Source organism: Clarias gariepinus, chromosome 19 (genome assembly GCF_024256425.1).
Source record: "Clarias gariepinus isolate MV-2021 ecotype Netherlands chromosome 19, CGAR_prim_01v2, whole genome shotgun sequence".
Taxonomy (NCBI): Eukaryota; Metazoa; Chordata; class Actinopteri; order Siluriformes; family Clariidae; genus Clarias; species Clarias gariepinus.
The window spans coordinates 6,160,200-6,187,687 of NC_071118.1; the positions used below are offsets into that span (position 1 = coordinate 6,160,200).

General features: G+C 37.7%; 2 protein-coding genes across 3 annotated transcripts; one reads left to right on the plus strand and one right to left on the minus strand.

Annotated features, from left to right (window-relative positions):
• Positions 1–614: 614 nt before the first annotated feature.
• fkbp2 (FKBP prolyl isomerase 2) lies at positions 615–9,128 on the plus strand. The gene is made up of 6 exons (XM_053479057.1): positions 615–747; positions 4,571–4,731; positions 5,341–5,453; positions 5,574–5,620; positions 7,999–8,034; positions 8,671–9,128. The coding sequence occupies exons 1-6, from the start codon at positions 735–737 to the stop codon at positions 8,730–8,732; spliced, it is 432 nt and encodes a 143-aa protein (XP_053335032.1). The 5' UTR covers positions 615–734; the 3' UTR covers positions 8,733–9,128.
• A 51-nt stretch (positions 9,129–9,179) lies between these two features.
• On the minus strand, positions 9,180–25,259 carry ppp1r14ba (protein phosphatase 1, regulatory (inhibitor) subunit 14Ba). Of its 2 annotated transcripts, XR_008355841.1 has the most exons (5): positions 24,748–25,259; positions 14,111–14,194; positions 12,088–12,120; positions 9,861–10,095; positions 9,180–9,308 (listed from the first exon to the last, which is right to left on the minus strand). XR_008355841.1 is itself a non-coding variant. In XM_053479058.1 (4 exons), the coding sequence occupies exons 1-4, from the start codon at positions 24,937–24,939 to the stop codon at positions 10,012–10,014; spliced, it is 393 nt and encodes a 130-aa protein (XP_053335033.1). In that variant the 5' UTR covers positions 24,940–25,259; the 3' UTR covers positions 9,210–10,011. The 2 variants fall into 2 exon arrangements, 1 of the variants encoding a protein (XP_053335033.1); XM_053479058.1 differs by having other exon boundaries at positions 9,210–10,095.
• Positions 25,260–27,488: the final 2,229 nt, after the last annotated feature.

A 27,488-nucleotide genomic window follows, 5' to 3' on the forward strand; every position in this document is an offset into this window, starting at 1 on the left:
CGCTTACCCATATTTAACACATCAAATTCAGGAAAAAATGTTTACTGCCTAATATATTCCACCCAGTTCCAGCTGCCACTGCTACCGTGAAAAGTGCCAAATTGTGATGGCTAGATGACTGGCTCAGAGCAACTCCAAAACTGCAGCTCTTGTAGGATGCTTCCAGGCTGCATTGGTCAGGACATACTACTGTATAATGTTATGTTAGGGCTGATCAGTGTATGTGTGTGTGCCCTGTGGTGAATTGGCACCTCGCCTCATGCCCTAAGTCTCCTGGGATATGCTTCCAGGATAAAGCAGTATAGACGTTGATTTGAGATATATCACTTGCCTAAGACTAGGGGGAAAAAAATAAATAAATAAATCTCTGATTATCTGAGGTTATCAGAAGTCGATGTGCCATTTCCAATATGGCGGGGGAATTGACGACTCATAGTAGATACCGGAAGCAATGGCGTCGAGTTGAAAAAGTGACTGTCATAATAAAAGTCTAAATCAACTCTCTTTCAAGCATCAACAACAAAAATACACATATATAGCGTTACATTTAAAAATATATTACAAAAATAGATATTATTTATAATTGCTATAATTTTTTAGGACTATTGTGCAAGTTTAAATCTATAACTTAACCTTTCCAGTCATTTGCATAATAATAATATCTTGCTTCACAATAGTGCGAGAAATACGTTTAACACTTCCCTTATTATAACGACCGGGAACACTGCCATTTCATGCTGATTACAGGTAATGCATGATTAAAAATATTGTTATTTTTCCAATAACACCATGAAATATATATTCTGTATAGAAATTGATTTGATTTAGGTTTGATAGCTTGATAAGGTTTATTATTCTGTCTCGAGAAGACTAAGCCTGCTAGCTACAGTGTGTGTGTGTGTGTGTCCTACTTCTGCCATTTTCATACAAACATACAAACAATAAGATTGCATTAAAACAAACTAAGACACCCAGAATGGTGCATTTAATATGTTTAATGTTTGAATAACATATAGGTAAGGGTGACTGTTTCAACCAGCTTTATGATTAAATTTAATACTGAATTGTTTATAAAGTGTAGATTTACTGAGCTAGTTGCAAAACTCACTTAATTGTTTCTAAACATTCGTTCTTGATATAAAACCTATAACCGCTTTATTTTGGTAGTGAATTGCATACATTGTATCAGTGATGATCACGTGCTTTTCTGGCGAATTCTTTTGTTTATGAGAACGTGTACTAAGGCGCAGGACGATCAGCGCATGCGCAGTGTTTCTGTTTAGCCTCAAGTGCACATGACTTCCACAAGATGTTGGATGAATAAATGCCTTTGGGATTGGGGTCCATGCTGACGTCATTGCATCATGAAATGAAAAGGTGTTTTACTGGTTTTATATCTGGTGACTGAGAAAGCCAATGGAAAACCCTGACCTTACTGTCATGTTCAGGAAACAGTTTGAGTTTGAGGGTTAGTTCGAGTCAACTTCTGCTTTGTGACACGTTTCGTTCCCATGTTGCCTGGAAGTAGCTGTAAGGAGACGGTAAACTGTCCCAAAGGCCATTTGTCCAACATCTTGTGGAATTCATGGACACGTGAGGCTGGGACACCATTACATTACATGCACAGCATTTGGAAGCAGTTGAGGCTTAAGAACCTTGCTCAAGGGCTCCAACAGTGGCAAATTGGTGGTAGTGGGGTTTGGACTTGGGATCTACCGATCAGTGGTCCAATGCCTTAACCACAGAGCTGTGAATCCTGGGTAGACTGTTGAGTTAATCCTTAGCGATTTTCATTTCAATTTTATTCAGCAGTACTAAAGTTTACTCAATGATTTATTCCAAGCAGCTATATTTTTTATGGCTTAAGCTGTTAGGGCTCCAGCTGTACAACCCCCAGCACCGCTAAGCTGTCACTGTTGAGCTTTAGAACAAGACCCTAAATCCTATCTGCTCCGGGGGCGCTGTATCCCGGCTGACCTGCACTCTGACCCCAGCTTCCTAAATTTGATGAATAACTGAGTCTTAGTTTCTTACTTTTAAAGTATTAAAAAATGTCTATTAGTATGTAATACTTTAATAAGCAATTAAATGTCATGTCATTTACAAAATTTCCTGGTAACCTTCTGCTCCACACTCCAGTCCAGTAGGTGGTGGTATCGCACCAACCGGCAATAAACTTAAAAGAAGAAGAACTGAAACGCTCTTAAATCACACATATTTGGCAGAAGACACTAGCTGTATTGTATTTTCTGCATAGTCTTATTGATCATTGTTTAAATAAAAAGCCTAAATAATTTAAAAAGTTTGAATTGATTCAGAAGTGAAAACTGCTCTTATCAGTTCAGTTATTTGAATTGGCCAACCTGATATTGATTAAATTGTGTAACAGATTAATTCATATGGCTGTAGACACAAAGCAGGTCGAGTTTGTGGTCATGCTGTTGGTGCCACAGTCGTACCCGTACCATCAGGGCGCTTCAGCAGAAATCAAGGTTCTTTAGACAAGATAAAATTTTTCAGTTTGAGTTTTGATGAGTGTGTGTCCACTGAGGCCTTGGCTTTCTATTCTTGGCTGACTAATGTGATGTCTTTTCTTGTAAGTTTTACGTGTTTTACGTTCTGAGATGCTTAGATGTATAGTTGAAAAAAAAAGATATTTACATACACTTCAGAAAAAACACAAAAACTTTTTTTTCTTTACTGTCAAACATTAAATCAGAGTAAACTTTTTCTGTTTTACATCAATAAATATTAACATATGTTTTGCATTAATTAAATATCAGAATCGCGCGAGGAAGAATTTATGTATTTTTTTTTATCACTTTCATCAAAGTCAGAAAGTGCAGCCAGTATATCGGGTGATGAAGACTCCCCACCCTAGATGTATATCCATAATTTCTGTGGCATTTATTTAAGGGGTTGGGTTGCCAGCTTGACTCCTGGTTTTCATTCACACACTACGGGCAAACTGGGAGCACCATTTAGCCTAATCTGCATGTCTTTGGACTGTGGGAGGAAACCAGAGTAGCCAGAGGAAACCCACCAAGCACGGGGACATGCAAACTCCATGTACACAGACCCGAGGCGGGAATCAAACCATGAAAATTAGGATTAGTAATGCAGACATTCAGTCTAGTTCCCTCTAGGAAAACATCTTAAAAGTGTTTTCATCTCAAATCAAATTCTGCCAAAACCTTCTTCTCTCTCTTACACACAGGATGTCAGTTAAGTAATAATATAGTATTTCTGAATCTAATATTCTTTCAGACTTGTGCGTTTTCAATGCTTTTTTAACATTAAAGCCTTCAGCTGACACTTTTTTACACTTTAAAAGCAGCGCCTCTATCCAACAGGGATATCCTTTTTCCCCTCCTCACTTTTAACATACACAGGATTTTTATCATCATACTGTTTACTGTAACATTTTTTTTTTTAGATTAGATTAGATTCAACTTTGTTGTCATTGCACATGTAGGTACAAGGCGACGAAGCACAGTTAGCGTTTAGGCAGAAGTGGATTTTCGCAGTGCAGAATGATTTGCGTATACAGTATAAACAGTATACAGTGAGGAAAGTAAATACAATCAGTGCACCTTAGCAAATGATTATAGGTGGTGCAATAAGGAAGGTATTGTATACCATGATAAAGAATTTGCATATGTAAACAGTATTCAGAGAAGGTTATGTGAAACGAGTGCAATGATTTCGATGTAAGTAATGAGGATGATATTGTATATTATGATAAATAATTAGCATATGTAAACTGTACATGGAAAGGGTTATATACAGAAACCCTTATATAAACACTGAGTGCAATGAAGGAAGATATATAGCATGATAAAATAATATGCATATTTAAATAATACACAGATAAGGTTTATGTACAATGAGTGCAATGATTATAGATGGTTTTTATGCAGGAACATATTGTATACCATGGTTATGATATTGCGGTTTAGAAGGTTATATACATGTGTGCAACTTGTTATTAAGAGTAGTTTGAGGTAGGTCATTTCATACAATATACCATATGTGCAACAGTTATAAAAAGTGCAGTCCTGAGTCTTTCAGTTTATGTACAGTAGTTTTACCCCTTAACATCTATACTGAAAAAAAAAATCCATAAGATCCATACTGAGAAAAAAACATGTTTGCTTCATTAGTATAATAATATATTTTATAAGGTCATAGTATAGGCCTCTACCAAATGGCTGAGATGTCGCTTTATGGTAAAAGTAGCAATACATCCAAACAAAAACAACAACCTAAAAAGGTTTCACATAAATGATTAAGGTTTTGGATGGTGTTGCAACAGTGGATGTTTTTGGCCATTAGATTTACTTTATTTCACACTGTGTAAAAACACCGACACTGATACTAGTGGTAGTATTTTTTTTTTTCCATCATGGTGAATGTTAAATTAATGGTTGAAGTGCCTCAATCAGGTTCGACACATTTTTTCAATAACATATAGTGACTCAAAATGTCCTCTAGCAGATGGTTTCGAGGAATGTAAAAAAATTTACCTTTTCTTTAAAAAAAAAGATTTTCCTTGTTCTGTTCTTTTCAGAAATGAGGCTGTATTTGTTTCTAGCTGTGACCCTGATGCCCCTTCTCACGGAGGTGGTATACGGAGCCGAGAAGAAAAAGCTCCAAATCGGGATAAAGAAAAGGGTAGAAAACTGTCCCATCAAGTCACGGAAGGGGGACGTACTCAACATGCACTATACTGTAGGTTTTTTATTACGTTATATTAAGTTATTCTTCTTCATAATCTTAAATATAAATAATCTATACTAATAGATAAGCAGCTTCCTATTTACATGCAATATTAGAGTCTTTATCAGCAAGATATATATATATATATATATGTTATTTTTGCCTTTTTATACTATACAGTATATGGCCATATGTGCAAGTGGAACATCTCATTCCAGATGTATTCCCCATTTGCTCCTACTAATAGCATACTGTATCGATATCTTTAAGTGTAAAAGGCAAAAACCCACTTTATCATGTAACAGAGAAACCAGAAAGTGCAAAATCCTCTTTCCTGAACACTCTACCGTTGTGAAAAACATACATTTACATACTGTAGCACTGACACTGGAGACACCATCCATTAGGAGGAGTCACTAAGGCTAAGATTATCTGTATAATTATGACTAGAGTTAGATTAGGTGGAGCATCTCTAATCTGTTCCAGTCCCTGTGAATGAGCTGTTATTATAGTGGAGGTGTCATGCAATGCCATTATCTCTGTCCTAACCCAAACTCGATTTGGTGAATTAAGAATTTTTGATTCTAATATTGCTTATGTGGCTGATTTGCTGTCTCTAAGGGAAAGCTGGAGGATGGGACTGAATTTGACAGCAGCATCCCGAGGAATCAGCCGTTCACCTTCACCCTGGGGACCGGGCAAGTGATTAAGGGCTGGGACCAGGGGCTGCTGGGGTGAGTTTCACTATTTCACTTCTGCTTTGCATGTCCGGGTTTTGGTTTGATCTTTGCCTCATGGTACAGTGTTTAAATTGAAATGTGTAGTTTCAATTGTGTCTCTCTTTTTTTCTACAGAATGTGTGAGGGAGAGAAGAGGAAGCTGGTCATCCCGTCTGAGCTCGGTCAGTATGTTAGACACTTAAATGCGCGAATTGAAAGTGTATAAATTTTTATTTATTTTTTTTTTTTTTTTTTTTTAGGGTTTTGAAATTTTGTGGTGTGTTCATGTTGCTTTACATACCTTTTGATCTTCAATTCAAATGCACATGAAACTTTCCGACAGGATGTTTGAATTTTCAGCACATTTAAATAAGGGCACATGAAATTTGACTGAAGCTGAGTGTTTGCATTTTGCTAGTGCAGGGAACAGGAATCTGGACACTTGTGTAGCGAAGCATCAGGGACAGAAACGTCTGATCAGAAAGATTTTCACCTTAAATGATTTTCCTGCTTGCTCCTCCATAATTGGTGAATAATATTATCCTGTATTGGAACAATAATCAATGACTGAGAGGAAGAACTCCAGCAAGGCGTAGTATTTTATCTCTCTTCTACATCATCAATGTGAACATTTTTATTTAATTTAAAAAAAATGACATTATGTACTTGATAATCTATTTACAGTTAATTGTAATGATGTGAAATGCCCAAGAGAAACATTTAAGGTCCTGTTAGGGTTGCACTTTTTACACATTATTCTTAACAGATAGTTGAACCCTACCAACTTTTACCAGTAACTAACAGAATAATCATTAATTTTGACACACTTTTTTCTCTTAGTTTATGGTTCTAGCACCACAATCCCAACATGTTAATTATGTAAGACAAAATTAAGAAGCAAAAATACTGAAATAAATAAATAAATACAATATAAGGCTGTCTTAAGTTCAGCTTTTCAGTCTGTCTCCATTTAGAAGCAAAGCTACTAAGAACTGCACTGCAAGTCCGCCCTCTTGTGGTGCACAAGTTAACAGATATGTGAGCTACAGAGAAATATTATTTAAAACAAACATTATCTGTTAATACATTTTTAATCGTAATGGCAATGAATCAATCGATGATTAATCACTAAAACACCTCGTTCCTGTTTTGGTCACCACAACTCTAAATAGTATTTTTTTTTTACCAGGCCCTCTTTTTTTCCACTCTCACAAAATTAATAAGACAAAAAGGGGCAGATGTTTTATGCTGCCAAGAAACCTCCAAATGCAACGCCCTCCATCCTCAGACTTCTTGCATAGATCTTAAGTAAATAATTTTATTTGGGAAGCATATCAAAGCAATTTGTCCTTTTATTCAGTATTAAGTACAATGTGAGTTGGTTAAAATTATTTACAATATAAGGACAAATCAATTACATACAAAAATGTTACATTTGATTGCAATGATTAGAAAACTTTAAACTTTCTTTTTTAGAAAAGAAAAAGTAGATTCATTATTAACGGCTCATGATTCAGTTTTAAAGACGAGACAGGACTTCGGTACGCGCACACAATATAGTACACCATGTCAGTTATTTATTCCTTCCCTTTAGGTATGTAAGTTTACCTAAAATACTTACCTAAAAAAGCTGTTACTTGTAGATAATAGTGTAAAATGCAAAAATAAAATCTCAGAAACATGAATAATTAAAAAAAAAAAAGCAGTTCATTACTTACACACACATGTAAACAAGATCAAACCTTTCCTAATATATAAAAGTATTAATATATTAATGTTTCCACTAAGATAAGTAGTAAAAACATGTTCAGTTGAAACTGATGTGGGAGAAACCATGAGATATGTATTTGTTCTATGGTGCCATCTAGCGTTAACACGACTAAATTACATCTGCAAGTTCTGATCATTACAGGTCAATTGACATGCTATTGTGAACCATAATGCACACTCATAATGCATATGTGACAGTTATTCAGGTAGAGTTAATGCAAATCAATATACACTATATGGAGAAAAGTATTGGCCAATCCTGTTAATTATTGAATTCAGATGTTTCAGTCACACCCCTTATCCCCAGTGAAGGGCAATCTTAATCTTAATGCTTCAGCATACCAAGACATCTTGGACAATCCTATGGTTTCTTCCAACTTTGTGGCAACAGTTTAGTAAAGACCCTTTTCTATTCCAACATGACTGTGCCCCAGTGCACAAAGCAAGGACTATAAAGACATGGTTTAATGATATGGAAGAACTTGACTGGCCCCAACGACTGGATCTCAACCCCATCAAGCACCTTTGGGATGAATTGGAACAGAGATTGCGAGCATTTTCGTCCAACATCAGTGCCTGACCTCATAATTGGTCTACAGAATGAATGGGCATGAATACTCCAAAATTTTGTGTCCAAGAAGAGTGGAAGCTGTTATAGCTGCAAAGAGGGGGACCAACTCCATTTTTTCCCTCCATAAGTCTATGTATTTGGGTACAATGTCATTGCAGGGCTGGCCAAATACTTTTGTCCATACAGTGTATGATGTGTCTCTTTTGTTCTGTGCTTTAGGTTATGGTGACAGAGGTGCACCGCCTAAAATCCCAGGTATGTTATAAATGACATATTTGATAGACGTAATCTAAGGGGAATGTTTACTCGAGTATATCTACAGTAGTACGTTAATCTCAGTGGTGGACAAAGTACACAATTCCTGTACTTTAGTAAAAGTAAATAAACCCTAGGTCCAAGTCCTCCATTTGCATTGCTCCTTGAGAAAAAGTTCAAAAGTACTCACCCTTAAAATGAACAAATAATGTCGAAAGTACAGAGGTTGTATTAGCTCACACTAGGCTTTAAGTCATAGTAAAAGGCACTGTCCTTTGAAAATGTGACCTTTTTTTTCTGTCGCTGCAACCACACCCGCTTCTGATTTTAAACGCCTGCTACTGTACACATTTGAGAATTTTGATAAGAGGAAAGTGAATCACGCAGTACAGTATAATAGCCAGCTGGTGGTAACAGTACCTCTTTAAATGATACACACCACTGTAGTAATGCAACACCATGTACAAGTAAAGCAAAGTAGAAAGTACGGATGTTTGTTATAGGATGTACTGAGGTAAAAGTAACGCTTAATCAGTACTTATGTACATTAACAAAGTAATTGTACCTAGTCACTTTCTACATCTGGTTACTCTCTTCATTTTTGTTCATTTTTAATATACCTTTGTCATCCTCTAGGTGGAGCCACGCTCATCTTCGAAGTCGAGCTGTTGAGCATTGAAAGACGATCTGATTTATAATTGCTGTTAGATCAGAAGTCCTGACTTCACCTGTACTTTAGTTAGCCAGCCTCTGCTGCTCTGGAATCAAGGATTGATCATTTTTCTTTCACAGAAAGAATACATTTATACACAAATACAGAAAAATGGATAATAAAACACGTTCACGATTAAAGCTTTGTTTTCAGCACCATTCTTTATTTTCTTAACAATCCTGACTACACACACTGGGATGTGAGAGTGCATACAGTACAGTATTTCATTCCAGCAAACAGGGATTGTGTTTACGTCTTATTGTCCGAAACGACTGGAGTTGAATTGTTAAGTTGAATAAAAAAATTATGTACAAAAAAAAAAGTTGACTTGACTTTCTTTTTTCTTTTGGACCTATGACGAATATACTGCTGTCAAACATTTCACACTGGTCTCATTAAAGTCATAGTGTAAGTAAAGTCTGCATATAAGGAGGCTGGTTTAAAAACTGGTGTAAGAAAAAGAAAAAAAAAAAAATGCACTCTCAAGGTATTGCTACAGTTCGGATTGAATTTGTTGATCTAGAAATTGATGTCCTTCTGTTTTAAAGCATCCAGAAGGAACCTAGAGCACAAAGCAGAGATTCAGTCTTACGTTAGATTCGGTTATGCCCGAAAACCCTACTAAATGGAAAGTCTCAAACACGCAAAACAAAACAAACGAAACCCACCCACCTGGTTTCCTTGTCCCCCCCGGCCCCCCCAGTTTAACTTCAAAGTACATCATAATCTAAGACACTTCATTCCTTTAAAAACAATGTCACTCGCTGTGTCGTCTCTAATAGCTGCCGTAGCCCATTTCAAAACGTATCGTTAATATTAAAGAAAAAAAAAAAAGATAAAAAGACATTAGGTGAGATCTACATGGAAGAAAAAAAGCTGCAACCTAATTTTCTACTCGATTACAGATGCACAAAGCCATGTCCTATGGCACTTAGTGTTTAAGCCTACAAAAAAAAAAAAAAACCTAATAACGGAATAACACTAACTATTCCACAACACGTCCTGCCTTCTTACGGTATGTTGAAGCTAAAAATACACACTAGCACACGCTCTATGGGAATAATATATTAAGGAAACTGTAGTGACGGAAAGTAAGACAGTTGGAGTGATTAACCTGCAGCTGAGATTGGCTTGGCTGAGCTCCTCGCTCGTCTCCGTTTGACACGCAGTAGTGGAGTAGTACGGTCTGCGTGTCCTTCTCCACCGTGCGCGGGCGGAGGAACGGGGTAACGGTGGTGGTAGTGGTGGAGGAGCTGGTGGGTGGTTCATGGGGTTATGTCCCCCTTCTTCTGTGGGGTGTTGAGCTTCTGCATGCCTCGCACCTTCTCCAGGAGCGCAGCCACGAAGTCCTGCAGGAGGGACGCAGCCGCGGGTGTTTAATGGATGGACCCAAAAAATCACGTCAAAGCATTTGATTTCATTTAACAACCTGGCGCGGTTTGAGGTGAGCGAGTGGTTTTTTGGAATGCTATTTGGTGGTCGTAAATTGCTGCTACTTACTGCAGCTATAAACTCAGCCAGGTCCATAAGTATTTGGACAGAGAGAATCTACTGCTTTTTTTTTTCTTATATAGGGTCGCAGGAAGCCTGGAGCCTATACCAGGAAACTTCTGGCACAAGCCGGGGTCTACCCTGGATGGGGTGCCAATACACACTCGCACACTACAGGCAATTTGAAAACACAGATTAGTCGTAATTAATCTGCATGTCTTTGGACTGTGGGTTGCAACCCAGAGGAAACCCACCAAGCACGGGGAGAACATGCAAACTCCATGCACACAGACAGAAGGTAGAAATCGAACCCTCGACCTCAGAGGTGCAAACTGTTTAAAATAAGGCAATCAAGATTAGTTTAAAATGTAGGCAATGGACTTCAATGAACAAAAAAAAAAATATATATATATATATATCATAACCCATTTAGAAATTTCCTCCATTTTCACAGATTAAAAACTCATCAGACAAACGAACAATTTAAAAAATATCAGGAATATTTTTTAATACTTTGCACTTGTTAGACATTAGTTTCTTTCTTCGGAATGAGGTTTCCAGCAGTGACGTCATTGATATACACCATATAATGACCCGGTTATATTAGCAGCTGTACACACTCATGTCATAACACGGCCTCTATCATGTTTTACGGATGATGCACTTTGTTTCCTTTCCTTCTCCATGTGCTTGTCTTCCAATCATCGTGGTACCGGGTATATCTGGCATGTCAACTGGACAGGTTTTTGTTTGTTTGGTTTTAAGTAATGTCTAATCTAACCTTTCTGTTTGAGTATTCCTAGTGGGTTTGCATCCTAAGATAAATTCTCAGTATTTACATCCATGCAAAAAAAATAAAATAAAAAAATGGCATAAAAAAATCATAAAAAAAATCTTTTGCAGCAATTACAGCCTGGCAGAACAAAGGCATCTATTTGTTCAAAATAATCTGATGAGATTTCACTCCATGCGTCTTGGAGCATCTCCCACAAGATGGACTGGCATGATGGAGTCTTTCTCCGTACCATACGGTCAAGCTGCTTCTACAACAGCTCAATAGGGTTCAGATACGGAGACTGTGCCGGCCGGTTCATTACAGCCAGAATTCCGGCTAATTGTTTGTGAATTGTATGAAAATGTGTTGAAAATCAAAGAAATTTAAATGCACAAACTTTTAAGCGTTTTGCCCACTTCTAACATTTCTGCTTCCAAGATAGAGCTGTTCAGTTTTTCCAGCCTGCCTCACTTGCTCCCACACTTTTGAACTGCATTCCCATTGCCCCTCTGAAAATAGAGAGACTTGGGCAAAAAATTGATCTCTATGGTTATTTTTAAACTTGGTGGTTAGCACTGTCGCCTTGCACCTTTAGGGTCCGAGTTAAATTCCCGCCTCCGGTCTGTGTGCATGGAGTTGGCATGTTCTCCTCGTGCTTGGTGGTACTTCGGTTTCTCCTCCGGGTACTTCGGTTTCCTCCCACAGTCAAAAGACATGCTGGTTAGGCTAACTGGCGTTACCGAATTGCCCATATTGTGTGAATGAGTGTGTATACTGTATGTGTGCGAGTGCCTTGCGATGGATTGGCACTCTATCCAGCTTTATGCCCTAGGTGTCCTGAGATCGGCTCCAGGCCCCCTGTGACCGTGTATACAGGATTAAGCAGTAATAGAGATGAGTAAGTGAATAAGTAAGTAAATAATAAGTTCATGTACAGTAAGTGTTATCCCAGGTCACCCTATATATTACTTTTAAGATAAGCAGTGAATTACTTATAACCTGATACCCTGAATCTAAATATTCAACATTCATAACTGATTAACCTAACAATATACAAAAGCTTTATAGGACTTACATCATTAGGTTTGTAACAGTCAACAAGCAGCATCTGGAATAAAAGAACATTAGAATTTTAAGGTTTTAAACATTTAGACAGTAAAAATAGCTTTAAAAATGGCCTACTGCATAGAAGACGAGAACTCAAAATGTTGCTGCCCTTATGGTCATATAGAACGTACACACCCTGTTCATCTTAGGACCCTTGTTCATGGTATACAGCGCTATATCAGAGGGTATAGAAATGTAGTAAGGATTTAATACAGAAATTGACTTTAGTTTTTAGACCATAAAGACGGTCCTATTAGGTTAAAAGAATGTTTTGAGTAAAAACTTTTCTGAAACAGGAGCAAACCGTAGTATTGACCTTAATATTAAGGTTTTTGTTTGGGTTTGCACAGAGGACTTAAAGGAGACGGCATCTGAATTAGAGACACTTATCTCAAAGAGGAAATTGTTTTATGTATGAGCATTAATGGGAAACCCTATCTCCGACACTTCAACTCAACGGAAACCTTCAGAGGCACAAACTACATCAGGTGTCTACAAGTGTTATCCGAACGAACGGATGAGCAGCTGCGTACCCCAAATAAACATAACTTCCCCAAATGTAAACACTGACCTGGTTATTGCTCTTAAATCTGATTATCAGAGATGGAGATCACCAGGAACATCCCGATACGATATTATCATCATACCTAGGTGCCGATTCTTTATGTATTGTATAACAAATCGAATCAAGTTTTTCCCTGATCTCTACTGATTACAGCACAACAAGTTCAACCTGAACATAAACCCCTTGTCCCTCTGTTCACTTTAACAAACTATTCAGAAGAGGATGGCTTACCTTTTTAGACCTGGTTCCTCTCATATAGCCTCCCTACTTGCCATGGACAAAAGTTATGAGAATGAAATTTTGACAAGCTAGTTTTTTTTTTTTTTTAACAAATGACTAATTGTTACAAAGTCTTTCAGTGTTTTTAGATCTTTGTCAGATGTTACTATGGTATACTGAAGTATAATTACAAGTATTTTACGAGTGTCCTGTGTCATGCCAACAGTCGAGCATCCTGAGACCATGAATGTGTGGGGTGTTGCTTCTCAGCCAACTGCCCAGACAACACAGCCATAAATAAAACATCCTCTGAGAGCAACTTCTCCAAACCATCCAAGAACAGTTTGGTGATGAACAATGCCCTTTTCAGCATGATGGAGTACTTTGCCATGAGACAAAAGTGATGACTAAGTGGCTCGAGAAACAAAACATCGAAATTTTGGGTCCATGGCCAAGCAACATCCCAGACCTTAATCCCATTGAGAACTTGTTCCTTAATCCTTAAGAGCTTAATCCTTAAGAGGCAGGTGAATAGAGAAAAACTCCAAGCACTGCTTATGCAAGAATGGGCCACCATCAGTCAGGATGTAGTCCAAACGTTGATTGAAAGCATTCCAGGCCGAATTGCAGGGGTCTTGAAAAAGAAGGTACAACGCTGCAAATACTGACTCTTTGCATAAACTTAATGTAAATGACAATTATGAAATGCTTGTAATTATACTTTAGTATACCATAGTAAGATCTGACAAAAAAAGATATAAAAACTCTTGCAAAAATTAATATTTGTGTTATTCTCAAAACATTTGGCTATGGCTGTATTTTTGCTCCTGGCTTTCTCATTATGGATCTAAATCTCCATCCATCTTTATTCTGCTCAGTGACGACACGCATTGTTGAACCCACTATACCAATATAATGAAACTCAGAACTTCAGAGCTGATTTTGTTAATGTAATGTTTTTTTTTTTTTTTATTATTATGGTAATCCAAATTAGGAACAGCAGCTTTATGAAGTGATGCAAATAAAAAAAAATCATAAATGTCTTTGGAACAATAGCCTTCAGACCCTAAAGACAGGAATAATGTCATGGCTGGTGCGTGGTATTTTCTACATAAAACAAGTCAAAATGTCAAATTAGCATTGGTATGCATGCATATTCAGTGAGATCTTTGAAGCAAAGGAGGAAAAATATCTCAAAGGCACCAACCTTCACTCTGATGGCTCTCTCGACATCACTCGGCAGGTCCAGCAGCTCGTCCACATCGATCTCCAGCTCAGGTACTTCATCTTCCTGCAGTCAGAAGGAACAGAACTGCTTGGTACTGTACGTCTGGACAAAACCACTCAGCATGTAGGATAGGAAATTAAGAGGCATCTCTGCTCAGCAGTTAGAAATTATTATTGTTGGTATGCAAGTGTGTTGTTGGATGGACAAATGATACATTTTAAGCTAGCTGCCTGGGAAGGTTAAATAGTTCCAGCATACAGTACATAATGCATGGTGGCATAGTGGTTAGCACTGTCGCCTTGCACTTGCAGGACACATAATTGTAATATTATCCTCTTATATCAAAGCTTCTAATGCACTTTATACACTGTGTACAAAAATCTCAGCAAGACACTGGCCACAGTTCCGGCTATACAATTAGGGTATAAAAAGCGTCTTAAAAGAAGCTGCTATCTCTAGGTAGTGTCCTTTTGTTTCCGTTGTCATGTTTATTTTTAGGCACGTTACAAATTAACCATTGACCAGATGATGGGCATTTAGAATTCAACTTATTAAATATTTTGTAACTGATAATGCTTGTTTTGAATCATATTTCTCTGTAGCCCTAAAAAGTGCGCGCTTGTCGTTCAGACGACAGGCACAGTATTGACGGTGTATCTGTAGTGGCCTTTTATTAAAAGAAGAAAGAGAGACTGTATCTGAAAACTCTATTTTTTTTCTGTTTTTATTCTATTTTGCTTCTTCTATTAATTTGTCTTGCATAACTAATTTTTGGGGATTGTACTGCTAGGATAGTTTAAACAACCTAATCTAAGAAAAAAATATGTAACCTCTTGTCATTAATTATTAATGATTAATGGATTATTGATTGGTAGCTATAGGTTAATACATGATCTAGGTTTAATTATGAGGTAATGGCTTATTTCATTTCCTTCCAGCGCACATACTGTATTCACTTCAAATTTAAACATGTAATGCATTTTAACCTTGTACTTATGATAATGAGCAAATTATGTTTCATAAGTACAAGCAGCTATTTAAAAATAATAAAATGAATGAAGAAAGAATAATAATAATAATAAAATATTATAATATAATGTACTATAAAATAATATAATATTAATATATCTATTCATTTTTGTAATGCCCCAATATGAGAGAAGCAGTCACGTATTAAAATGTCCCAATCCCTGCATGTCAATGTATACAGTACATGCATGGTGTTTTTTAATCATCCCTTCTTTCTACAAATGTGAGAAGCTGAATTATTGCCAGAGTAACATTTTTTTGTGAACAACACTAATTATCAACTAAATACCAGTAAACTGGTGACAGGATGGGCACGCAAAGCTCACTCATGCCCATGGGGACCAAAGGACATTCTTCTGGTCTGATCCCACAGAAAAGCCAATGTGAACAGCAAAACACCCAGTGGACCATAGGGCTTCTACACACGGTGCCCGGTAGGCAAAGAGCCCAAGGCCACCGACCCGGCCTCCAAACTCCCCACATCCCAATCTGATTGCGCACTCATAGGATGAACCAGTTTAAGTTCAGGTTCCATTAACAAATGAGCACTCAAAGGATCTGCTGCCAACATTATGGTGCCAGACAGGCCCTGCAGAGCTACACCCCCCGCCCCTCCCTCCTTTTGTTCATAGCTATTAGTAAAAAGTTGCGACACTAAGCAGTGAAGCAGGTGTTTATTTCCCCTTGCTGTGTATTAGACATTCACTATACACTTTATTATATTGTGTGCAGTTCAGAAGATGGTATGACTTGTTATTGTAAGGCATACAATATATATCGCCAACGTTCTCAAAGTATAGTGTTTTTCTTTTCTATATATGGAAGAGATAAGAGATCATATCTCTACATTGTTTCTGATCATTGTCTTTCTTTCAAGTAATGAAAAGTACATTGGCAGATGGTGTACACAGTAGTGAGTAAGCCAGCTCTCTGCGCTCTTTGTTCCTTATTTCCTTCTTACACAAAACAGGATGGGCTGAAACCAGTACCCGAGTGTATGAGAGAGAGAGAGAGAGAGAGAGAGAGAGAGAGAGAGAGAGAGAGAGAGAGAGAGAGAGAGAGAGAGACACACGATAACCCTTATCCCCTTCCTGTCAACATAAAGGACACAATGTTTTGGGTGTGCTCTCTTCTCTCTGCACAAACACACACATCCGAATGACCCTTTCTTGCTTTATAGTGACATCAACAGCACTCTTCAGCCCTGGAGCTGGAGGAACTATGATTGCGATGATGTCAGAAATCCAGTCATTAGCCGTTTCCGCCTTCTCTGCCTTTCACTCTGGTGAATCCGTAAGCTCTATTAAATCTGTGCCATTTCCTTTTCCTTTGCAATCTTCACAGCTTTCAAGGACAGCTGTCATCGCATTAGACTTTACATCGTCCTCGCTGCCCATCACACTTGCACACACAGTCCCTCTCATGCTGTTCTACTGGGCACTATTCACTCCAGTGTACGGTACATGGTGGAAGAGCCATGAATGTCGATGGAAGGCTGTTCTTGTATTTGCTTATTTACCATATTCTGTATAATTGCACATAATTATCTCATCATACTTTTGAGCTAAATTTCATTACTCGCTGCTTTGCTGTCCTCACACACAGGGCACCTGTACACATGCTCATTTAGGCACCCATCCAATAATTCATGAGACACACACTGCATATTACCATGCATATACCGGTCAGTTTATCTCACAGCAAATACAGTATCAAAACGTGGAAAGAGCGGGAGTGCAGTGGCATGGTTGTTGGTTCCAGATGGGATGGTTTGAGTAATTTAGAAAGTGATAATCTCTTGGGATTTTTGCACGCCGCAGAATGGTGCAAAAAACAAAAAACATTGAGAGAAAGACAGTTCTGAGATTGCTTTAAAATAGCAAGAACGTCTATGGTAACTTAATCACTCTACAACGTTGTACAGGTGACTGGTTGAATAGATACAGAAACTGTATAAATAGGGTGACCCAAAGTCACGGCTCCAGAACCTGAACACCATTGGCACATAGCCAGTTTTTCACTAGTCTTCAACCAGATAGGCGAGAACTAATTAGTAAGATCACTTGCTTTGTGCACAAGGAGAACTCCTAATACTTTCGCCATTTTTAGGTCAGTCTCATGAGTCTCTAATGTGTGTATTAATTCAATGTTACTGCATCTATATAACAATTTTAACAAATGGTCATTGTTTTGCAAAGCAGCTTTACAGAATGAAAAAAAAATGGAAATAAGGACATGAAAAATAAAAAAAATGGAAAACGTACAGTACTGAAACTGGTGCATCTTGGACGTGCATTTGTACTGTAGCTTCTGCTGCACGTATTCCCAGTCGTGAAAATAAAGTTGCGTTGTGTAGTTGTTGTTGGATCTCTTAAAAGAGAAAAAAGTATTTATAGTTGTTCCCCCGATCTTACACCACCTGATGCCTATTTTTTTGGAATCCCGCATACTGTATAAGACGTGCGGGAAAATATGTATAAATCATAATGATTAGATTGTCTCTGATAAGCAAGCCGATGGCAACAGGAAGAAACCCTGAGAGGAACCAGACTCAACAGGCAACCCATCTTCATTTGGGTGATAACGGATAGCAGGGATTGATCAGCAGTCATACTGTGTGTTAGAAGGCTATATTAAGTATAATGTAACAGGTTAATATGGTTACGTTAGTATTAGAGCTGTGAATCAAAGTTAACAGTTGAGTCATTTCAATTAAATTTTCGATTCAAAGCTATTTGATACAGTAGTACTAACACTTAATGTCTGGTTTGTCTCAAGCAATGCTGTGTAACTTGTGGTGTTTACTCCAGTCCAGTAGGTGGTGGTATTGCACCAAATGCACATAAACTCAAAAGTAGTAGAAGTAGCAATAATCTGTGTGTGAAATATGGATGCAAGTTCAAATTTCTGCAAAACCTGGGGAATATTTTTTACAGACATTGTCAATATAAAAGCATAGAACATTGGAAAGTTTACGTAAATGATTTTAAACATTTAGTTTTAAACTGACCCATCAATTTATAAAATGTGATTTAATTGCATAATCAATTAAATAGCACAGCTGTAGTGAATGCACATGCAAAATACATGCAAAAACAGTCACAGTTTTTTGTTTTTAATTTTGCATATTTTTTCCTCTTCAGGGAAACGCTCTTCAGGTTTGTCTGTTATTTGTGATATTTACAGTATTCCCGAGAGGGAAAAGCGCTAGGACCCTGCTCTGGCTCTGCCAATGAATCACAAATTTATTTCAAATCAGACACAAAAGAGGCAGCACGGATATGAATTTCAAATTCAACCACTGAGACAGCAGGAGCAGTGTTTACATCAGACTGCTTTCTCAATGAGAGACAATTCAGAGCTGGTTTTGTGAAAATACTAAAGTTCAAGTGTGGATTTGATCCAAATGTCTTTAGATCAGATCCTAATTCTGTAAGTATTACTATGTTAAAGTTTGTCTAGGTTAAGATAATTTGTTACATTTAGACGGACTGTAAGGCTAAGTTTGTATTGCAAGCAGAAGAAATCTTCAGGATAGTAATTTTGACAAATAGCGTGAAAATTTTCTGGCCAATTCCATGGGCTTTTAGTAGCAGGTCGGGACAATCTGTGTGAAGAGTAATATTGCGATGATGTCTATAATATCTATAATTGTCACCTTTTTGGTATGCAATAAGGACTTTCCCATAAGAAATAATGTAAACAAAGATAATTCCTTTATATGTATAGGTTACAAAAAACACATGAAAAATTATGTAGCTCTTGAATGCATGCTGAAGGTGATATTGGTATCGTGGGGAGACTCTTTAAAGAAGGCTTACACTGTCTGAAAATCGCTTGGCTTCTACTGACGCAAATAAGTTTTCAACTCCTCCCTTACAAACGCGCAACTCAGCCGTTGTAAGGTTCGGTTCGTTCGTTAGTGTGCCAGAAACGCTTTGTATGCTGATGCTAATTTAAGGTAAAAATTTGTAAGTGAGTACATTTGTATGCTGAAGTTCAGCTGTATATCGCTGGACACTGAGGATGTCATTGTAATGTCAATGAATCAGTTAATACTAAAATTATATGCTTTTTTTTTGTTCAGTTGCAAAAGCTCTCTCTGCGTTCTGATTGGCTAGGGAAATGCACTTCCATAAAGGGTTGGTCCGGGTGCAGTTCACTTAAAGGTACAGTCCCTGAAGAGGGCATACAGTAAGTGAAAAATAAGGGAAAAAAAAGAAAATGCAGGCATGCCGGAATGCGTGATCCGAGGTGTATTCCACCGAGAACATTAACAGACACTTTTTGGAGATCTCTAATGTTGACTACTCTTTGTCTACTTTACCCTTGTACCCTACGTTTTTTAATTAAATTTTAGTTTACTTTAATCCTGGATGCTTTTTTCAAGGCAAGCCTTTCTTTCCAACAATTATATTTATTAAATATTGATTCAATGATGTGAAATGCTTCTCAGCTTCCAATCTCGGCAAATGTAATTAATAGTTGTTGCATTGGAATATTAATGAAGTGATCTGAATCTTAATTAACATGCAGTTTTGTAATGTGATGTCGCTGAAGTTAAAAATAAGAGTGGAACCTCGAGTCTTAGTGGAAGAAATAACCTAATTGCAGATAATCCGTTCCAGCCACCCAAGAATATTACCAATATTACCGATTTCCAACACTATAATCATTTTATAGCATATAAAAAAATAATTCCAACATTTAGAAAAGACACTTAACCTCACGTAACCTCAATTTATGATTCGTCTTGGCATGGCTGCTTTAAAAACAAAACAATAAATGGCTCTTGATACGGTTCCTTTATTTGCTGATAATGCATCATATACAGAGGAAAGGTTCTTGCGAAATTTCTATTCTTAAGGCGGGAATTCGTAAGGGAGAGCATTTGTATGCTGAGGTTCCACTGTATTTACAGTACATGTAGCCACAACTGTTATAACTATATAAAAAGATTATGTGGAATGTGTTTCAACATTAAGAAGCTTTTATTAGTACTAAAACAGTGAAATTCATTCTGACAATTCTGACAAAAATATGATAATCCTACAGTGTCATAAGGGAGAAAAATGTTTTACTGTGTTTTATAAGCAAAAAGTGCTCATACTGGGAAAGAATAATAATGTTGGCTGTTGTTGAGCTGTTAAAACTCAAATCAAATCGCTTATATATTCCCACCTCTGGATCAGTGATGTATTTTATGAGAGTGAGATATGAGAAAAGTGTGTGTGAAAGAGAGCGAGCTTTGTAAGAACTCACACTGAGCTGATTAGCTTCACATCACCACCACACCGATTTGGCTGGAGCTGCAACATTTAATGAAGCTCACACACACACACTGGCTTTTACGCTTGCCGTCCTCTGTGGGAAAACTCTGCCTTGAACCCTAATGATCAATTACCGGGGATGAACCATATTTACAGGGCTTATTTCCAGCAGCATATTACCTTTTATACACAACATACTGGTACATTTTATTATTATTATTATCATGCCTTACACCCAGTAATCCAGTATTAAAACTGTATTGTAATGAACAAACAAAAACAGGATGCACAATTTGGTTAAACAACAAACTCATCGTCCATGTTACCGTTATTTTAAAAAGCGTCTAATTGCATGTTCCGTGACAAAGGAAATGAGTCACACCAGGCGACAGCAGTAATAATGGAAACAGATATTTGCAGGCCAAATGATGGCCTTCTCTCAAACCTCTCTCTCGAACAGAAAAGTGGAATTGAATTTTCTAGATAAATGCTCCTGTTGGAGAACACTGTTAAAGAACAAGTTTATACATTTGCCAGGTATTTAAAGCACTGGCCTTGAACAAGGTTCCAAACGTGGTTTCTCTGCTGATCTGGACTGATTATTAAAGTAAGTCCCCTGCATACAAACAAGTTACGTTCTGAGCGCTTGTTCGCAAGTCCAATTTGTTCGTAAGTCCAATTTGTTCGTAAGTCCAACTTGTTCATAAGTCCAACTTGTTCATAAGTCCAACTTGTTCATAAGTCCAACTTGTTCATAAGTCCAACTTGTTCATAAGTCCAACTTGTTCATAAGTCCAACTTGTTCATAAGTCCAACTTGTTCATAAGTCCAACTTGTTCATAAGTCCAACTTGTTCATAAGTCCAACAAACTTTGTGCAGGTACCAAGATACGAAAAAAATTTCCTATACACAGTATATTACAATAGTGTTTAAAAAAATTTTTTTTTACAATTGTGCCGAACGATTGATGCTACAAGAACGAGCAATGTCTGCCATCTTTTCACCTGGCTCCAATTTCCAATTTTTTTTTTCCACTTTTGTCATTATTGCTTGGTGCTTCTTAGCAGAACCAGCTTCAGCACCACTGCTCTTACGCTTGTTTCCGCACATTCTGGCCTTGTACTGCACTTGCAGAGGCTGCCCACTGCACGCATCTAACAATGTACAGTACACCAGACATATGATATATCTTCTGCGACTAAACACGCATGAACGCATGTTCTTATTTTCGAAGTTCCTTAACTCTAATGTTCATTTATACTGTACTGTTTTATTACTTGTTTAGGATCGTAATCACAAAACAATCAACCTCAAGCTGCTTACCCATTTTTTTTTTAAGGCTTAAACTAATAGTCTGATCCTGACCTAGATTGACAAAACAAAGATCTTAGTTTAAAAGTGAATACAAATTGTCTTCATGCCCTTCACCACTGAACATCTAATATTAGTGAGAACTAGTTGAAGATGTAGTATCGCATAACTGTCATGCATTGTACAACACTCAGAGCTTTGATAACAGTGTCAGTGATGGCTGGTGGTGATATAAGATGGGAGAGCTAAATTATAATCTATTAATAGCTCAACAGTGAAACCATTAGAGCTGAGCAATGTATTTTTTTCATGAGGCCTTATTGATGGCATAATAAGAACGATGCAGGAGAAGGTTTATAATGCTCTACTGGGTTCATGCTGTGTTTCCGCTGAATACGAAGCACACTAAAAAGAGTCATTAGCCTTTCATTGGGAGAGTACAAAACAAAAATGTCTCATTAGCTTGTCTATTTTTACTTTTGACTCCAAATGCATTAAGATAACGTTTATTAAACACATGACTATATTTGATGTGCATCTCCCTAATCACTGCTGATGACGCATTATTGAACGATATAAAGAATATCAATTATAGTGGGGAATGATGTGACATGACTTGTATGACTTAATCACGTACAGTACAAACTAGCTACACATTAGCTCTCAACTAGCACTCCGCTATGATCCATGCCAAACTCATGCAGACGTCCACACCGTCTAGGAACTTTTACAATTTACCCATGAAAAACATACTAGATATGGGGCAGGAGACAGTTTAGTGATATATACAGTATGATATTATTTTGTGTGGCAATGCATGTAACGTACCGACTCCAAAATCTTTTTTTTTTTTTTATGATTTATATATTATATATATTTATTTATATATCTTCCGCATTTGGGATCATAAAATGTTGCAGTTCCTCTATAGTCTATAGTACAGTATAGTACAGTTACTCTATAGTACAGCTCTAAACTACAGTACACTATTCACACTGGCAGGCAGCATAGCATTCAATGAGGACCTAATAATTTTTTTAGCTTGTTTACTATTGTAATTCTAATTGTTCTAAAAAAATCATAATGAATTATAAGTATAAAATAAGTACTCAAAATAAGTAACAGTAAAAAAATTATATCACATTTGGATATTTATAAAATCGCAATACAGATTGAAATGCCACCTACAGTAGTTATCCTATTATGGAATCAGGTGGTCCTTGGTTATTCCCATCCCTAGCATCTCACAATTTGCCGCGGATTGTCAACACTTAAGATCTCTTATGATTTCTCTCCAAACCTCAATGATTAATCATGAACAATATGCCTACACGATTCGATAAAAAAATAAGGAAAACCACAATGTGAATATTTTGACAAATCAAATATGTGCAACTATATGCAAGTATTAAATATACCGCGAGCATATTTATCCAGGCCAACACTAAATAATGGCACAAATGATCTCATAGGATGTTTGCCAATAATTAATTATCCTTTTAAAAGTATTTTTAAAAAATAGAAAATACTTAACATTAGTGATAAAATCTACATAAATTTGTGACTATTACCTGTTATATAATTTACATCCTTTTGTAATTAAATAATTGCACAGGTGCATGTTTCGATTTAGATTTTTATGCGATTAATTGTGCAGCACTAATAAACAATAGAAAAGCCATCCGACTTACAGACATTCTCTTTCACATTCTTTCTTTCTTTCAGGTTTTGCATACCTGTGACTTGAGGAGCTACGGACCTACCATTGTCAAATCGGGCTGAGGAATTGCTGAAGTTGCAGTGTACCACTGAGTGAGAAATAGCACGAGGAGTTGTTGCTTTGTACATTTTGTTGTCTTGGTGCAAAAAGAAAAGGAGGAGTAATTGAAGGAGCTATTCCTTTGTTTAGACAAAGCAATAAAACAGTATGTTACAAAAAGCAATAACGGAGGGTTTGGGACTCTCTTTTGTTCTGTAGGAATTAGACATGTTTTTGGACTCTACAAAGAGGTAGAAGTCCTACAAACTGCTCCGATCCAACTACCAATGTGGCTTAGGAATTAGTACAATGGCTTTCTAGACTCAGATATAAAATTTTCAATCTTTTGATTTTTTTTGGACAGCAATTTACAATTTCTTATGAAATGCAATGACCTGTACGCGATAATCTCCAGATCGTTTCCTACAATTTGGAGCAGATCGTAGGGGTTCGGGATCCAATTCGCAAATATGAGAACAGGCCCTAAGGCCAAGCAGCACGGTTAAAGGTCTTACACAGGAAAAATATCCTGGTTCAAAAGTGCAGTCAGTGAAAACAAGGCCCTGTTCATCATTTGACAATGATCTGGGCCGAATCGTTCTTGTTCTTCACCCACTCTTTCCACCACGCTTTGCATATCCGAACAGATGACATCATCCCTGGCTGAAAGGGGGGTTTCTAAAAATCCTCATAGCTAAGCAGAACATCTAGGTTAATATGCATGTACAGTACATATATTATTTATTAAATGATTGCTTATTGGATAGAAACACAGTTATAAAAATGACCTGAAGTGACTGAATAGGACTGGACTGGCATGAGAAACCTTTTTTTTTTTTAAAGAGGAAAAGAAAAATGTAAGAAAAGAGTTGAACTGTATATAGATAAATATAAAAGTGTAATAGGATTATGATCAAAAGGTTTAACCTAGATATCACTATCATCACTGACTTGTCATCACCTGCATGGTCACCTTTGTTTTATGGCTTTGTCTGGAGTTGGATGTCGCCACGCCCTTTGATGTAGCGCCAGATCAAAAGGTATAAAATGCTACAATTTATCAAATTAAAGACAATATTTGGGTTAACAAAAATCTAATGAGATGACAAGTGCTGATATTTAGTTGTGAATTAGACATGACAAACGACAATGAGAAAGGATACAGACTAAGGAACAAAGGATTCTCTCACACACACACACACACACACGGAGCCGAAGTGATGCTGCTGGATGAACCGGTTCCTACCTCGCAGTCGTATAAAGTCATTAACTGGCTAACTATCCACTCCTCCAGATTGAGCCTCCTTCTCAGCTCCTTTCGGTCATATTTCACCGTCACGCGTCCTTGCTTCTGGGGAACTTCTTCTTCAGTACCGGGAGGCGTCTGGAAATAGACCCGCGGCTGAGCGCTTGATTCCGGGCTCGTTACCGCCGCCATTGTCCGGGTGAGCTCGACAAGCTTGAACAAAAAAAATCGCGGTTGATCGATTTTTTTTCTCCTTTCCCTCGCCGCGTTGGTTTAATAAACAACGCTCAATCAATTAACCAATCAATCAATCAATCAATTCTCTTCTCTTCTTGTGCCATGTGCATCACCTCCGTTTACGCATTCCAAAAGGCTTCCTCCTGTACCTCAATAGCGGTTTGTTTTTTTTCTTTGTTAAAACGTGTCTACTACCTACAGGACCCCTCAGCATTAATTCGCCGGTGAAGTGTTTGACATGTGAAAGTCCATCTTGCAGGATGCGGCTCGTGGCGTCTCCGCTCGCGGCTTGTGGGCGCCTCCATCCACGTGACCGTGAAACATCACAAATCATCAACTAAATTAGCATTCTTTTATGTTCACGTTAAACTTATATACGTCTCTCGATTATTAAATAGACAAATGTGACTCATATGTAAACACGTTTTTAAGAATTATTTTTTTAAAGAAATAGATTTCATCAGCCGTAGTAGTGAACCCCCCTCTGCTCCGGTGTCTTTGGTCTCTCCCGCCAAATCAGATCTCTCCTCGCCTCCTCTCAGCCATGGCGCGCCGCTAAACCCGTCTGAGCTACCCCTCAATTCAATTTACATCGTGTTAGCAGGTTAAACTTCATTTAAGTCAGTGGATAGATGCTCTTGGTCTTGACTAGACTGTGCAATGAATCATCATATATATACATATATATATATATATATATATATATATATATATACACACATACACACAACGCATTATTGCCAAATGTATTCGCTCGTTCATGCATATGAACTTGAGTAACATGCAATTCTTAATCATAGGATTTAATATGGTGTTAGCCCACCCTTTAAAGCTATAACAGCTAAAAGCTTTAACTCTTCTGGGAAGGCTTTCCGCAAGGTTTAGGAGTGTGTTTATGGGAATTTTTGACCATTCTTTCAGAAGTGGATTTGTGAGGTCAGACGAGAAGGCCTGTCTTGCAGTCTCTGCTTTAATTCATCCCAAAGGTGTTCTATCAGTTTGAGGTCAGGATTCTGTGCAGACACCACAGTCACTCATCCAGGATGGACCTTTATGGACCTTGCTCATGTTGAACTTGTGTGGGGTTGTTTTTTTTAGCAGTTGGGGTCGGGCCCCTGATCTCCAGTGAAAGGAACTCTTAATGCTTTAGCATACCAAGACATATTGGACAATTTCATGCTCCCAACTTTGTGGGAACACAACATGACTGCGCCAAGCACTGGGCTGCACCTGTCCTGACCTCAACCAGACCGAACATCTTTGGGATTAATTAAAGCTGAAACTGTGAGCCAGGTCTTTTCGTCCAACGTTAGTGTCTGACCTCACAAATCAATTTCTAGAAGAATAGTAAAAAAATTCATATGGACACAAAAGTCCGGTATATTGTGTGTGTGTGTGTTTGGGGGGGGGCTAGAAATGAATCGGCCTCCCGTCTCTGTGGGCATGTTCTCCCCGTGCTTGGTGGGTTTCCTCTGGCTATTCTGGCTTCCTCCCACAGTCCAAAGACCTGCAGATTAGGCTAATTGGCATTCCCAAATTGCCCGTAATGTGCGAGTGTGTGTGTGTGTGTGTGTGTGTGTGTGCCCTGTGATGGATTGGCACCCTGTCCAGGGTGTACCCCGGCCCATGCCCCAAGTCTCCTGGGATAGGCTCCAGGTTCCCTGCAACCCTAAATACAGAATAAAGCGGTATAGATGATGAGTGAGTGAGTGGTACTTAATGTGAAGGCAGGCAAGCAAAAAATTTTGGCAATACAGTTTGTATACATATAAAGTGGAACCTTGGATTGCGAGTAACACGGTTTGCGAGTGTCCTGCAAGACGAGCAAAAATTTTTAGTAAATTTTGACTTTTTTGACCGAGTATCATGTAGCACGCATGCACTTCTTGTTTTGACGCCGAGTGTCACGTGATCACACATGAGCCAATGGTTTTTCTCCCACTTGTGCTGCGGAATCGAGGGTAATCTTCTCCCCTGCGCGTCTCTCACTGGTATAATCAACATCTGTGCACGTGTGTACTGTTTACTATAACACTGTGACCACAGGCGTGCGCGTAAAAATATTTTATTTTGTGTTTGTATGCGTGTGTGTACAGCGCGTGTGTTCTGTTTATTATAAACACTGCTCTGTCGCGATTTCTTTCAAAGTGAAAATGCAGGTTAATTTGTTTTACTTTACAGCAGATGTTCCTTGCTACTTGTCTTTACATTAATGTGTGTGTGTGTGTGTAAAACTCAAATAAAAGAGAAGAAAAGTTTACTGTGTAAGATAAGAAGAGGGAGAGGGGAGTCTGATTACTTCTCTCTTCTTACTTTAGCTTCACACACATACACATACACAGTATTTTGTATGAATTATTTTTATGTATTTATTTTTTTGGCTGTGGAATGAATAATTTGAGTTTCTATTATTTCTTATGGGGAAATTTGCTTTGATTTACAAATGTTTTGAAATAGGAGCCCGCTTCTGGAACTAATTATGTTTGTTATCCAAGGTTCCACTG